This window comes from Nanorana parkeri, unplaced genomic scaffold, assembly GCF_000935625.1.
Source record: "Nanorana parkeri isolate BGI_ZX_2015 unplaced genomic scaffold, ASM93562v1 scaffold3057, whole genome shotgun sequence".
Lineage (NCBI taxonomy): Eukaryota > Metazoa > Chordata > Amphibia > Anura > Dicroglossidae > Nanorana > Nanorana parkeri.
The window spans coordinates 2748-19291 of record NW_017309325.1 but is presented as its reverse complement, the minus strand read 5'-3'; the positions used below and the strand labels follow the sequence as shown (position 1 = coordinate 19291).

The window sequence follows — 16544 nt, the reverse complement described above, 5'->3', positions numbered from 1 at the left end:
CCCCCCCCCTTTCCCCTATGGTCCTCAACCTTCCTTAGGACCCCCTCGTTATTGTAATCAGGTCACACCCTGATATAAAGGATTTGAAGTAGCAGACACTCATCATATACTGATGTTCTTCATAGATGACATTCTGCTGCATCTTTCCGATCCACATATGTCTTTGCTGCCGGGCCTGTTCTCGGGCCTCTCTGCATTTGCAGATGTTTCTGGTCTACACGTAAATGAAAATCAGAAGTTTTGAATGTCCCATTGGATCCGCACGCTCTTTCCACAGTTCAGACTAAGGACTGATTCCAATGGTCCTCTAAGCTGAAGTACTTGGGAGTTCATCTTCTCTGCTTCCCTCTATGGAGTGAATGATCCGGCTCTTCTTAGAGAATTGTCTCATTTGCTTGACACACGGAGGCATCTGCCCATCTAGTGGTTTGGTAGGATCAATGCCATAAAGATGATGGACTTGTCGAAAGTGCTCTACCTGCAACAGTACCAGACCACATTCTACGTATAGAACAGTTCAACCTTCTAAAGTTCAGCTGTGGTCCGATTTGGCTTCCACCACAACATCACCCTTCCATCCAGGATGCCACTCCTTGGGCAGGTGAGATGTAGACTAGCTTTGCAGCAGTCTTCTGTTGCCCCGCTGACAAGGATCCTACATTCTCCTCTATTTGGCCCTGCCCATACAGAAGCCTCTGACCTCATCATGCACTTAGATTTGTTCATAACTTCTTCATTCCAGATGGTATTAAATCAATCCCGTACCTCCAGAAAACCGGGAAACCTCCAAACTCAGAACTATTAAGATTCTTACCGATGAAGCATTTGTTGGGTTCTTTCATGAGGGTCAGGACGGATAACCCTGTTTGCTCACCACCTTCGAAAGTTGGTGCCTTTTAGATCCATAGTTGGTGGGACTAATCTTGACAATATACAAGGATCTTATCTCATCAGCTTCCTGGGGAACTCTCTTATATGATAAGTGGGAACAGGACCTGGGGTCCTGTCTTGGTGGACTAGAACACTATATGGGCAGGAAGAACTAAAAGTTCATTCAACGTGATAGCTTTGGAGAACTCTTGATGAGATGGTACCCATAGATGAAATATCATAGTGACTATGGAGGCGCTCTCTTTTGTTCCTTTTCTCATAGACTGGTGGTCAGTCTAATCTGTGGGAGCTGCCTCCATCGTGTTTGCTGTATTTTTACTGCTGGGCTCTTTGTGGATTTGAAGGCGCCGGTATTGTTTTGAAATATCATATACTTCTGAGGCTGTACTTTCCATGGCACCATGTCCTACATATGGTGCGAATGTTCCAAGGCCCATAAACTGGATCCGCATCTACATCTCCACTGCCAACTAGAGCGTGACCCTCTGGAGAGTCCTCCTGAATAAAAATATTCTAAGCCTTCCAACAAATGAAGGCCAATTGGTGAGTCATATTTTCCACCAGATAGACAATTGCTGAATCTTGCCCACAATCCACTCTGAAATTCGGGGAGGTTAAGTGATGAATCATGGCTACCATGATCAATGAGAGACTCTTGGCTGTTCTCTATGATGTCCACCTCACACTCCTCAAAGTACTGTCTTCCTTGGTGGAATACCAGTATCCCTAAGAATGAGATGATTCGTGGACCTATATGGGTTGGACTTGATGGACGTATGTCTTTATTCAACCCCAAATACTATGTAACTATGTAATGGCTCAAGTCTAGTGGATTGGATCATGACCTAGTATGCCTCTGATCCACCCTCCTTCGGCCTGGTATCCTTTCTCCCAGTTCCTCTCTTCTCTACCCCCGGTCACTCCTTCCCCCTTCTTTACCATCCTCAATAGAAGACGCAAAGACTCCAAAGAAGACATAGACTCTAATAGCAGAGGAGGAGAAGACTCCAAAGAGGGCATAGACTCTAATAGCAGAGGATGAGAAGACTCCGAAGATGTCATAGACTCTAATATCAGAGGACGAGAAGACTCCGAAGATGTCATAGACTCTAATAGCAGGGGAGGAGAAGACTCCAAAGATGGCATAGACTAATAGCAGAGGAGGAGAAGACTCCAAAGATGTCATAGACTCTAATAGCAGAGGATGAGAAGACTCCAAAGATGTCATAGACTCTAATAGCAGAGGAGGAGAAGACTCCAAAGATGTCATAGACCCTAATAGCGGAGGAGGAAAAGACTCCAAAGATGTCATAGACCCTAATAGCAGAGGACGAGAAGACTCCAAAGATGTCATAGACCCTAATAGCGGAGGATGAGAAGACACCAAAGATGTCATAGACTCTAATAGCGGAGGATGAGAAGACTCCAAAGATGTCATAGACTCTAATAGCAGAGGAGGAGAAGACTCCAAAGATGTCATAGACTAATAGCAGAGGAGGAGAAGACTCCAAAGATGGCATAGACTCATAGCAGAGGACGAGGAGAAAACAATGACCTAGTATGCCTCTGATCCACCCTCCTTCGGCCTGGTATCCTTTCTCCCAGTTCCTCTCTTCTCTACCCCCGGTCACTCCTTCCCCCTTCTTTACCATCCTCAATAGAAGACGCAAAGACTCCAAAGAAGACATAGACTCTAATAGCAGAGGAGGAGAAGACTCCAAAGAGGGCATAGACTCTAATAGCAGAGGATGAGAAGACTCCGAAGATGTCATAGACTCTAATATCAGAGGACGAGAAGACTCCGAAGATGTCATAGACTCTAATAGCAGGGGAGGAGAAGACTCCAAAGATGGCATAGACTAATAGCAGAGGAGGAGAAGACTCCAAAGATGTCATAGACTCTAATAGCAGAGGATGAGAAGACTCCAAAGATGTCATAGACTCTAATAGCAGAGGAGGAGAAGACTCCAAAGATGTCATAGACCCTAATAGCGGAGGAGGAAAAGACTCCAAAGATGTCATAGACCCTAATAGCAGAGGACGAGAAGACTCCAAAGATGTCATAGACCCTAATAGCGGAGGATGAGAAGACACCAAAGATGTCATAGACTCTAATAGCGGAGGATGAGAAGACTCCAAAGATGTCATAGACTCTAATAGCAGAGGAGGAGAAGACTCCAAAGATGTCATAGACTCTAATAGCAGGGGAGGGGAAGACTCCAAAGATGTCATAGACCCTAATAGCGGAGGATAAGAAGACTCCAAAGATGGCATAGACTCTAATAGCAGAGGACGAGAAGACTCCAAAGATGGCATGGACTCTAATAGCAGAGGATGAGAATAATCCAAATATGGCATAGAGACTATAATAGCTGAGACAAGAAGGCTCCAAAGATGCCATAGACTCTAATAGCTGAGACAAGAAGGCTCCAAAGATGCCATAGACTCTAATAGCTGAGACAAGAAGGCTCCAAAGATGCCATAGACTCTAATAGCTGAGACAAGAAGGCTCCAAAGATGCCATAGACTCTAATAGCTGAGACAAGAAGGCTCCAAAGATGCCATAGACTCTAATAGCTGAGACAAGAAGGCTCCAAAGATGCCATAGACTCTAATAGCTGAGACAAGAAGGCTCCAAAGATGCCATAGACTCTAATAGCTGAGACAAGAAGGCTCCAAAGATGCCATAGACTCTAATAGCTGAGACAAGAAGGCTCCAAAGATGCCATAGACTCTAATAGCTGAGACAAGAAGGCTCCAAAGATGCCATAGACTCTAATAGCTGAGACAAGAAGGCTCCAAAGATGCCATAGACTCTAATAGCTGAGACAAGAAGGCTCCAAAGATGCCATAGACTCTAATAGCTGAGACAAGAAGGCTCCAAAGATGCCATAGACTCTAATAGCTGAGACAAGAAGGCTCCAAAGATGCCATAGACTCTAATAGCTGAGACAAGAAGGCTCCAAAGATGCCATAGACTCTAATAGCTGAGACAAGAAGGCTCCAAAGATGCCATAGACTCTAATAGCTGAGACAAGAAGGCTCCAAAGATGCCATAGACTCTAATAGCTGAGACAAGAAGGCTCCAAAGATGCCATAGACTCTAATAGCTGAGACAAGAAGGCTCCAAAGATGCCATAGACTCTAATAGCTGAGACAAGAAGGCTCCAAAGATGCCATAGACTCTAATAGCTGAGACAAGAAGGCTCCAAAGATGCCATAGACTCTAATAGCTGAGACAAGAAGGCTCCAAAGATGCCATAGACTCTAATAGCTGAGACAAGAAGGCTCCAAAGATGCCATAGACTCTAATAGCTGAGACAAGAAGGCTCCAAAGATGCCATAGACTCTAATAGCTGAGACAAGAAGGCTCCAAAGATGCCATAGACTCTAATAGCTGAGACAAGAAGGCTCCAAAGATGCCATAGACTCTAATAGCTGAGACAAGAAGGCTCCAAAGATGCCATAGACTCTAATAGCTGAGACAAGAAGGCTCCAAAGATGCCATAGACTCTAATAGCTGAGACAAGAAGGCTCCAAAGATGCCATAGACTCTAATAGCTGAGACAAGAAGGCTCCAAAGATGCCATAGACTCTAATAGCTGAGACAAGAAGGCTCCAAAGATGCCATAGACTCTAATAGCTGAGACAAGAAGGCTCCAAAGATGCCATAGACTCTAATAGCTGAGACAAGAAGGCTCCAAAGATGCCATAGACTCTAATAGCTGAGACAAGAAGGCTCCAAAGATGCCATAGACTCTAATAGCTGAGACAAGAAGGCTCCAAAGATGCCATAGACTCTAATAGCTGAGACAAGAAGGCTCCAAAGATGCCATAGACTCTAATAGCTGAGACAAGAAGGCTCCAAAGATGCCATAGACTCTAATAGCTGAGACAAGAAGGCTCCAAAGATGCCATAGACTCTAATAGCTGAGACAAGAAGGCTCCAAAGATGCCATAGACTCTAATAGCTGAGACAAGAAGGCTCCAAAGATGCCATAGACTCTAATAGCTGAGACAAGAAGGCTCCAAAGATGCCATAGACTCTAATAGCTGAGACAAGAAGGCTCCAAAGATGCCATAGACTCTAATAGCTGAGACAAGAAGGCTCCAAAGATGCCATAGACTCTAATAGCTGAGACAAGAAGGCTCCAAAGATGCCATAGACTCTAATAGCTGAGACAAGAAGGCTCCAAAGATGCCATAGACTCTAATAGCTGAGACAAGAAGGCTCCAAAGATGTCATAGACCCTAATAGCGGAGGATAAGAAGACTCCAAAGATGGCATAGACTCTAATAGCAGAGGAGGAGAAGACTCCAAAGATGGCATGGACTCTAATAGCAGAGGATGAGAATAATCCAAATATGGCATAGAGACTATAATAGCTGAGACAAGAAGGCTCCAAAGATGCCATAGACTCTAATAGCAGAGGACGAGAAGACTCCGAAGATGTCATAGACTCTAATAGCAGAGGACGAGAAGACTCCGAAGATGTCATAGACTCTAATAGCTGAGACAAGAAGGCTCCAAAGATGCCATAGACTCTAATAGCAGAGGACTAGAAGACTCCAAAGATGTCATAGACTCTAATAGCGGAGGACGAGAAGACTCCAAAGATGTCATAGACTCTAATAGCAGAGGATGAGAAGACTCCAAAGATGTCATAGACTCTAATAACAGAGGATGAGAAGACTCCGAAGATGTCATAGACTCTAATAGCAGAGGACGAGAAGACACCAAAGATGTCATAGACTCTAATAGCAGAGGACGAGAAGACTCCAAAGATGCCATAGACTCTAATAGCAGAGGACGAGAAGACTCCAAAGATGTCATAGACTCTAATAGCAGAGGAGGAGAAGACTCCAAAGATGGCATAGACTAATAGCAGAGGAGGAGAAGACTCCAAAGATGGCATAGACTCTAATAGCAGAGGAGGAGAAGACTCCAAAGATGTCATAGACTCTAATAGCAGAGGACGAGAAGACTCCAAAGATGTCATAGACCCTAATAGCGGAGGATGAGAAGACTCCAACGATGGCATAGACTCTAATAGCAGAGGACGAGAAGACTCCAAAGATGTCATAGACTCTAATAGCAGAGGACGAGAAGACTCCAAAGATGTCATAGACCCTAATAGCGGAGGATGAGAAGACTCCAAAGAAGGCATAGACTCTAATAGCTGAGGACGAGAAGACTCCAAAGATGTCATAGACTCTAATAGCAGAGGAGGAGAAGACTCCACAGATGTCATAGACTAATAGCAGAGGAGGAGAAGACACCAAAGATGTCATAGACCCTAATAGCAGAGGACGAGAAGACTCCAAAGATGGCATAGACTCTAATAGCAGAGGACGAGAAGACTCCGGGCTGTAGACGTTGGCCACATTAGTTGACCCGCTGCAAGAAGTACCTGAGCAGCTAGCTAGAGGGTGGACCTCTTCTTTGCGTAGGCTGGTGCTCACATTATGAGGCGAGAGTTCCAGACTACGCACCTTTATGAACTGGAAGACCCCAACCAATCTGTTGTCACCTTCTAAATCCCCGGAGTTTGGAGTATTTTCCAGATTTGAAGTCAATTGGGAGAAATCTCGACCTTTTCCCTCTAGATCCAGAAACGACATCCCATATACATCCGGTCCACCACGTCAAGGTTGTGGAGGAGTTGATATCTCCGATCTCTCATGACAACATCTAGACTCTTCACAATAGAAGCCAGACAATGGATGGACTTCCACTGGACCTCATGGGCAGGATTACAAATGGACTCCATTTGCTCCTCCTTTCTCTGGCACTGGTGTACCCCCAGAATTTCATTAAAAACCCTTTGAATACCCCGAAAGTCTTTAGGCCTGACATTCCTCAACTTTCACTTCACACAAAGAAGCAATCTTCATAACCGGCTCCAACCCTCCAGGAACAAAGCTTGTAGAGCTACTGAGACATCTAGTATGACCTCCTCCAAGTCCTCCATGGACTCTGTCTACTGTCAACCTATCGGCATCCCATGTTAAAACCACATTGAGAATACTCCAGAGGACCTTCTTGAAGACAGATTGGACTTAAACTGACCGACAACCCGATTTGGGTCAACCCGCCCTTGCCGGAGTTCTTGACTGTCCACGGAGCTGTGCTTTGGGATTCGAGGAGTATCACATTTGTACACCGGCTTTTTGCTGGGAAGGCAGGACATTGGAGTGGACGTCTCCCCCGGACCCATGTTTATACGATTACCAATATCGGCACGTAGCTACTACTCTATTTCCAGCTCTTAAGGTGACCATTTCTCAAACTCCCCATCCAGAATCACCACATGCTATGACATCACACTGACCTCACATCTCCTCCCCCAATGTCCTCCATCCAGAGTCACCCCATCCTATGACATCACACTGACCTCACATCTCCTCCTCCCAATGTCCTCCATCCAGAGTCACCCCATCCTATGACATCACACTGACCTCACATCTCCTCCCCCCAATGTCCTCCATCCAGAGTCACCCCATCCTATGACATCACACTGACCTCACATCTCCTCCTCCCAAATGGCAGAACACGATACCCAGCTGGTGCCGGAAGCTTGTGAGAACTTGCAGGAGGCCTCTGTACGTCCTCAGTCATCTCCTCGTAGGACATACAACTACAATGTAAATTACACCACCAGATCTACTCCACTTCACTTCCCCCCCACTCCACTTTATCATGTCGCACTTCACCAATCCCCACTCTGTTTTCGAGGTTGGGGGTAGGATGCCGATTTTTCTCACATTAGGATCTTGTCCGCTATCACACCAATTCTGGGTACAAGTCAAGTATTCCATTGAATCTGCTTTGAGCCTCCCCGACATTTGTTGCCCCGAGCTGTGCCTTGTGGTCCATGGTCTACCTCTCCCCTTCCCCAATAGTCAGTAGGACAGGAACCTATAAGATCACATTAGCTCTGTATGCATCGAACGTTACTTCTATCCCCAGCTACGCTTGATATAGAAGTTACCCGTGTAACAAAAGACACGAGACTGTATTTCTTTGTTACAAGCTTTATTACTATGTCTAATGAGTATAACAAAGTGGGCCTCGTCCCCGGGTGAGATCATGTATGGCAAAATATGACCCATATAGAAAACCTTTCCCACACTCGGGACACTAAGACTCCTCGAGGGTTGAGTGGGTTCTCTGATGTCTGGTAAGATTGGACTTCTGCGAAAAAGTTCTCCCACAGTCGGTGCAGGCATAAGGCTTCTCCCCTGTGTGAGACTTCTGATGGGAGATTAGATGCGACTTCTTTAAAAAACATTTCCCACACTCGGTGCAAGAATATGGACTCTCCCCTGTGTGAGATTTCCGATGCGCAACGAGCTCCGATTTCTCGGTATAACATTTACCACATTCATTGCAGGAAAACAGCACTTCCCACGTGTGGCCTATCTGATGTACGGCAAGATGGGACTTTCGTGTAAAACCTTTTCCGCACTCAGGACAGGAGTATGGCTTCTCTCCTGTGTGTGACCTCTGATGGGTGTTAAGAAGGGATAACTGTGAAAAGCATTTCCCGCACTCAGGGCAGGAATATGGCTTCTCCCCCGTGTGCAATCTCTTATGTCTGTAAAGGCTGGTCTTCTGTGAAAACCGTTTCCCGCACTCAGGGCAAGAATATGGCCTCTCCCCTGTGTGAGATCTTTCGTGTATAACTAGGTCTGATCTGCGTGAAAAACATTTCCCGCACTCAAGGCAGGTGTACGGTTTCTCCCCGGTGTGAGATCTGTAATGAGTGTTCAGTGCGGACTTGCAAAGGTAGATTTTCCCGCACTCAGGACAGGAATGAAGCTCCCCACCCGTGTGTGTTCTCTGATGTATGCAAAGACGTAACTCAGACCGAAAACTTTCCCCGCACTCAGGACAGGGAAATGTTTTCTTCCCCTGAATTCCGGCACCACCCCCCACCGGACGAGGTTGCTCAGAGTCAGAGGGATTCTGTGTTCCATCCACACTGTGAGGTCCACCATCCATAGCGGAGCTCATTGTCTCTTCTCCCGCACAATCTGCTGTGATGTCCTCATCTTCCATCTTACAACCTGGAGATAAAGTCAGAGGATCCTTTGAGGGTTCCTCCATGGCGTGTCCTGGAAACATAGAGACACATGACGGAGAGATATGAGAGGGTGAGATGACTTCACTCAACATTCCATCTGGATCAGGAGATCTGAGGGAGTGGATGTTCTATGAGGAGGTCCCAACCAGCCGGGACTCCTCCCCCTCTTCAGTCAAAGGGACTCCTCCCAGATCACTTCTACATCTACACAGCCTTGTCAGAGGAGCCAATGGGGACTGGGAGGAGCATGCTCCTCACCCAACCACAAGCCTAGGCACTGGGTCATGTGATCTCTAAAGGAACAAAGTTCTGACTTGTAGAACCTTCAGCAGAGAAGGAGTGACCGCAGGCCGAGGCTTCCGGAACTGGGAGAGAAACCCAACCAGCTGAGCCCCAGGACGGGTATCAGTAGAGGGAGGCGACCATTACCAACCTATTGGATGATATCACTCAGCTCCGCCCTACTATGGACCAATTAGAGAGCAGAGATAACAGAAGAGTATATTATGGGTCACCTGTGCTGATCTGTGTAGGCGTGTCCTCCTCTATGGAAGTCCTCATCATTCCGGCCTCCTCCTCCGTATATCGCTGATCATCCCTCACATACGTCTCTTCTACTTCACCCTCAACTTTCATCTTCATCAGATCTTCACCCTAAACCAACAGAACGGCAGAAAGTCTCATCTTGTAGAGTCCGCCCATCATCTCCACATGCTCCCGCCCCTCAACTCCACCCACCTGACCATGGCGGGTGATGGTGAGATCTTCCTGGGTGGAGTCCCGGGAATACAGAGGACGGGGACATTTCTCTGGTGGGTTCCTCTTTCTACGTGGCCTTCTCATAACCTCCTTGTGTCCTTCAGGAGGTTCCTCCGTCACCCCGTACTCCTCATCCTCCTCTTTATATTCTTCTTTCACAACAATATTATAATCCCCGAGGTCTCCGCTCTGAGAATAGAAGAAACGTTCATTGTAACCGACACGATTGCATATAACTCATCTCCACCAATAATGATCCATCATCTACCTGATCCTGGTGGGGGATGGTGAGGTCTTCCTGGGTGGAGTCCCGGGAATACAGGGGGCGGGTCAGAGGACATCTCTCTGGTGGGTTCTTGTAGCTGGATGACGCCTCCATATTGTCCTTGTGTCCTTCAGAAGGTTCCTCCGTCACCCCGTACTCCTCATCCTCCTCTTTATATTCTTCTTTCACAACAATATTATGATCCCCGAGGTCTCCGCTCTGAGAATAGAAGAAACGTTCATTGTAACCGACACGACTGCGTATAACTCATCTCCACCAATAATGATCCATCATCTACCTGATCCTGGTGGGGGATGGTGAGATCTTCCTGGGTGGAGTCCCGGGAATACAGGGGGCGGGGACATCTCTCATGGTGGGGGAGGGTGAGATCTTCCTGGGTGGAATCCCGGGAATACAGAGGGCGGGGACATCTCTCTGGTGGGTTCCTCTTACTGGATCCATCTGTAGGAAACACACACACTGACTGAATACATTGTTTCTATGTGTGTATCAGATGATGGGGGATGTAGGCGGAGCCTCCGTACTGCTCTCTCCTCTTACCCGGTGATGTGAAGGTTTTACGATTCTTCTTCTTTACATTCTTATACGAGTCCTTCTTGTCTTCTGAACACCCCCCACCCTAGAAGAAGAAACGGAGACTTCCTGACACACACAATGATACCGTCACCACCCAGACACACCCCTTGTCTGTTCCTGGATCATGTCCCAGAATTCCCGGCACCGCTCACCTCTCCCGTCAGCAGCTCAGTGATCTTCTTGGTGACTTCTAGAATCTTCTTCATGTTGGGTCTCTCGGGTTTTGAGGAGTCACACGGAGGCACTGTGATGGTCACATGATCACCAGATTTCAGAAGAGGAAAACTCTGTAAACCCAATTGGAATATTGTGTTAGAATCCCCCTCACCTCACCGGTCAGGTCAGGTCACGTGACCTCCCAGAATCCTCCTCACCTCTCCGGTCAGCAGGTAGATGATCTCCAGGGTGAGGTTTAGTATCTTCTCAGTCATGTGACTACGGTCCTCCTCCATCATTGGTGCAGTCATCAATGGAGGTCTCCCTGTGGACAGATAACATTGATATCACAGGTTGTACTGACCCCATATGGAGGGGTATTGGGAGGAGGAGATGTGAGGTCAGTGTGATGTCATAGGATGGGGTGACTCTGGATGGAGGACATCGGGGGGAGGAGATGTGAGGTCAGTGTGATGTCATAGGATGTGGTGACTCTGGATGGAGGACATCGGGGGGAGGAGATGTGAGGTCAGTGTGATGTCATAGGATGTGGTGACTCTGGATGGAGGACATTGGGAGGAGGAGATGTGAGGTCAGTGTGATGTCATAGGATGTGGTGACTCTGGATGGAGGGGTATTGGGAGGAGGAGATGTGAGGTCAGTGTGATGTCATAGGATGTGGTGACTCTGGATGGAGGACATTGGGAGGAGGAGATGTGAGGTCGGTGTGATGTCATAGGATGGGGTGACTATGGATGGAGGACATTGGGGGGAGGAGATGTGAGATCAGTGTGATGTCATAGGATGTGGTGACTCTGGATGAAGGACATTGGGGGGAGGAGATGTGAGATCAGTGTGATGTCATAGGATGTGGGGACTCTGGATGGAGGACATTGGGAGGAGATGTGAGGTCAGCGTGATGTCATAGGATGTGGTGACTCTGGATGAAGGACATTGGGGGGAGGAGATGTGAGATCAGTGTGATGTCATAGGATGTGGGGACTCTGGATGGAGGACATTGGGAGGAGATGTGAGGTCAGCGTGATGTCATAGGATGTGGTGACTCTGGATGAAGGACATTGGGGGGAGGAGATGTGAGATCAGTGTGATGTCATAGGATGTGGGGACTCTGGATGGAGGACATTGGGAGGAGATGTGAGGTCAGCGTGATGTCATAGGATGTGGTGACTCTGGATGAAGGACATTGGGGGGAGGAGATGTGAGATCAGTGTGATGTCATAGGATGTGGGGACTCTGGATGGAGGACATTGGGAGGAGATGTGAGGTCAGCGTGATGTCATAGGATGTGGTGACTCTGGATGAAGGACATTGGGGGGAGGAGATGTGAGATCAGTGTGATGTCATAGGATGTGGGGACTCTGGATGGAGGACATTGGGAGGAGATGTGAGGTCAGCGTGATGTCATAGGATGTGGTGACTCTGGATGAAGGACATTGGGGGGAGGAGATGTGAGATCAGTGTGATGTCATAGGATGTGGGGACTCTGGATGGAGGACATTGGGAGGAGATGTGAGGTCAGCGTGATGTCATAGGATGTGGTGACTCTGGATGAAGGACATTGGGGGGAGGAGATGTGAGATCAGTGTGATGTCATAGGATGTGGGGACTCTGGATGGAGGACATTGGGAGGAGATGTGAGGTCAGCGTGATGTCATAGGATGTGGTGACTCTGGATGAAGGACATTGGGGGGAGGAGATGTGAGATCAGTGTGATGTCATAGGATGTGGGGACTCTGGATGGAGGACATTGGGAGGAGATGTGAGGTCAGCGTGATGTCATAGGATGTGGTGACTCTGGATGAAGGACATTGGGGGGAGGAGATGTGAGATCAGTGTGATGTCATAGGATGTGGGGACTCTGGATGGAGGACATTGGGAGGAGATGTGAGGTCAGCGTGATGTCATAGGATGTGGTGACTCTGGATGAAGGACATTGGGGGGAGGAGATGTGAGATCAGTGTGATGTCATAGGATGTGGGGACTCTGGATGGAGGACATTGGGAGGAGATGTGAGGTCAGCGTGATGTCATAGGATGTGGTGACTCTGGATGAAGGACATTGGGGGGAGGAGATGTGAGATCAGTGTGATGTCATAGGATGTGGGGACTCTGGATGGAGGACATTGGGAGGAGATGTGAGGTCAGCGTGATGTCATAGGATGTGGTGACTCTGGATGAAGGACATTGGGGGGAGGAGATGTGAGATCAGTGTGATGTCATAGGATGTGGGGACTCTGGATGGAGGACATTGGGAGGAGATGTGAGGTCAGCGTGATGTCATAGGATGTGGTGACTCTGGATGAAGGACATTGGGGGGAGGAGATGTGAGATCAGTGTGATGTCATAGGATGTGGGGACTCTGGATGGAGGACATTGGGAGGAGATGTGAGGTCAGCGTGATGTCATAGGATGTGGTGACTCTGGATGAAGGACATTGGGGGGAGGAGATGTGAGATCAGTGTGATGTCATAGGATGTGGGGACTCTGGATGGAGGACATTGGGAGGAGATGTGAGGTCAGCGTGATGTCATAGGATGTGGTGACTCTGGATGAAGGACATTGGGGGGAGGAGATGTGAGATCAGTGTGATGTCATAGGATGTGGGGACTCTGGATGGAGGACATTGGGAGGAGATGTGAGGTCAGCGTGATGTCATAGGATGTGGTGACTCTGGATGAAGGACATTGGGGGGAGGAGATGTGAGATCAGTGTGATGTCATAGGATGTGGGGACTCTGGATGGAGGACATTGGGAGGAGATGTGAGGTCAGCGTGATGTCATAGGATGTGGTGACTCTGGATGAAGGACATTGGGGGGAGGAGATGTGAGATCAGTGTGATGTCATAGGATGTGGGGACTCTGGATGGAGGACATTGGGAGGAGATGTGAGGTCAGCGTGATGTCATAGGATGTGGTGACTCTGGATGAAGGACATTGGGGGGAGGAGATGTGAGATCAGTGTGATGTCATAGGATGTGGGGACTCTGGATGGAGGACATTGGGAGGAGATGTGAGGTCAGCGTGATGTCATAGGATGTGGTGACTCTGGATGAAGGACATTGGGGGGAGGAGATGTGAGATCAGTGTGATGTCATAGGATGTGGGGACTCTGGATGGAGGACATTGGGAGGAGATGTGAGGTCAGCGTGATGTCATAGGATGTGGTGACTCTGGATGAAGGACATTGGGGGGAGGAGATGTGAGATCAGTGTGATGTCATAGGATGTGGGGACTCTGGATGGAGGACATTGGGAGGAGATGTGAGGTCAGCGTGATGTCATAGGATGTGGTGACTCTGGATGAAGGACATTGGGGGGAGGAGATGTGAGATCAGTGTGATGTCATAGGATGTGGGGACTCTGGATGGAGGACATTGGGAGGAGATGTGAGGTCAGCGTGATGTCATAGGATGTGGTGACTCTGGATGAAGGACATTGGGGGGAGGAGATGTGAGATCAGTGTGATGTCATAGGATGTGGGGACTCTGGATGGAGGACATTGGGAGGAGATGTGAGGTCAGCGTGATGTCATAGGATGTGGTGACTCTGGATGAAGGACATTGGGGGGAGGAGATGTGAGATCAGTGTGATGTCATAGGATGTGGGGACTCTGGATGGAGGACATTGGGAGGAGATGTGAGGTCAGCGTGATGTCATAGGATGTGGTGACTCTGGATGAAGGACATTGGGGGGAGGAGATGTGAGATCAGTGTGATGTCATAGGATGTGGGGACTCTGGATGGAGGACATTGGGAGGAGATGTGAGGTCAGCGTGATGTCATAGGATGTGGTGACTCTGGATGAAGGACATTGGGGGGAGGAGATGTGAGATCAGTGTGATGTCATAGGATGTGGGGACTCTGGATGGAGGACATTGGGAGGAGATGTGAGGTCAGCGTGATGTCATAGGATGTGGTGACTCTGGATGAAGGACATTGGGGGGAGGAGATGTGAGATCAGTGTGATGTCATAGGATGTGGGGACTCTGGATGGAGGACATTGGGAGGAGATGTGAGGTCAGCGTGATGTCATAGGATGTGGTGACTCTGGATGAAGGACATTGGGGGGAGGAGATGTGAGATCAGTGTGATGTCATAGGATGTGGGGACTCTGGATGGAGGACATTGGGAGGACATCTAGACATCTATCTACACCTCCTCTCTTGGTCAGTTGATCACCTCACATGGCTTCCAATACCATTTCTATGCTGATGACACTCAAATCTATCTTTCTACTCCACAACTCCCCCCCCCTCAGTGTCCTCCATCCCCTATTCCCCCAACTTTTCCCTTGGGATTGATACCACAGCCACCCCTCCCCCTCTTAGAGTGTAAGCTCTCCCAGGCAGGGCCCCGCGCCCCATCTCGGCTTGTATTTTGCACCATAACGTCCTCCTCATATTGTACGGCGCTGCACACACTGTTGGCGCCATATAAACCCTGTACAATGATAACAATATTCACCTTCTCTGCTGCCAGTTCCAACAATGTATTCTCTATGCTTCAATGGCTGACCTCTCACCCGGAACTTCCTGTCTGCACCCGACGTCACTTCCTATCTGTACATGACGTCACTTCCTGCCTGTGGTATCATAGATATGTCTTGTCTGGGTAAGAGGTGAGATCACCACCTGGTGGGGCTCAGAGGAACTGCAGCCCCCGAGAAACATCTCGTAGTCCTTGTGCTCTGTATGTCCTTATAGACGCACCATTTCCACCCCACCATGTGGTATAGAAATGTATCTCTGATAGGGATGAGCGTGTAGGCGGGGTTCACTCTCGGGGTGTTGCGTGTGTGTTCCCTTTGGGTTGGCTCTGGTAACCCCTTGTATGCAACTCGAAACCAGGCAGCCCACGGTCAGGGGCCTCGGCCTTGTGCAAACACTCCCACACGTGTAGTACTGCACACACAGGGCCTCATGGCTTCCACCGCCTCTGCGGTCTTCGGCGCTCCCTCCCGGGAGAAAGGCCACCATGAACGGCACTCTGTGTCAGGCATAGCCCCATTGCACACCTACCCTCCTCAGATGGTTACAGCCACGATACAGTCCAACATCACACTCCTGCAGAACCTTCTCAGAGGTTGGAGGGAGAAGAACCAGTCCACACAGATAGTCTTTTTGTTGGTTTTACTTGAAGGTATTAACAGAACAAAGTATACGTTCAGCCACCCCCGGGTGGGGTGACGGCACATCTCTTGATACTTGCTCGGTGATACAGATTAGAGAGAGAGAAGAACAGCCCAGGTGCAGCCCAGAGTCCACGACTTACACCGGCCAGAGGCAAATATCGTCAGTCTTACAGCTTCTCACTATCCTCTGGAATCCCATCCTTGTCAGTCCTAGCTCCGTGGCTTCCCCCTCCAGGGGAATCTCTATAGCTCTACATAGTCCTAGGCCTGGTCCTGTCCTTCCCATGGACCGGCCTATGTTCTAGAATCATTCTCTCTCCAGAGACTCTGCATACAGTCTTAGACTTCTGCTCTCCTGAACGGCTCTCCACAACTGAACTCAACTTCCCCTCTCGGGCGCCCCCTATAAATCAACTTCTCCTGGGACACAGAGTCTCCCCAGGCCAGAGCTGCATCTATCTCCAAGGCCCCATGGGGGCATCTAGTGGCCGTTGGCCGTACTGCACCTACCTACACGCATCTGTGGGATGGAGCGGGTGGAGGCGGGAAAAAACGGAGGTGTGTAAAGTACGACGAGGGCAATGCAAAGCGCCTACGCGTTTCGAAGGGCTCGTCTTCTTCTTTTTCAAGCCAAAGAGGG

General features: G+C 48.6%; 1 protein-coding gene across 1 annotated transcript in view; it reads right to left on the bottom strand.

Moving 5' to 3' along the window:
• LOC108802720 (oocyte zinc finger protein XlCOF7.1-like) overlaps positions 1–15264 on the bottom strand; it is a 26028-nt gene extending 10764 nt beyond the window's left edge. The window contains exons 1-6 of the mRNA XM_018574575.1: positions 15238–15264; positions 10974–11080; positions 10752–10886; positions 9717–9926; positions 9494–9632; positions 8337–9009 (exon numbers count right to left, since the gene is read on the bottom strand). Coding sequence (XP_018430077.1) covers positions 8337–9009; positions 9494–9632; positions 9717–9926; positions 10752–10886; positions 10974–11066 — 1250 coding nt within the window. The 5' untranslated portion in view covers positions 11067–11080; positions 15238–15264. The remainder of the gene's footprint in view (positions 1–8336; positions 9010–9493; positions 9633–9716; positions 9927–10751; positions 10887–10973; positions 11081–15237) is intronic.
• Between the last annotated feature and the right edge of the window lie 1280 nt (positions 15265–16544).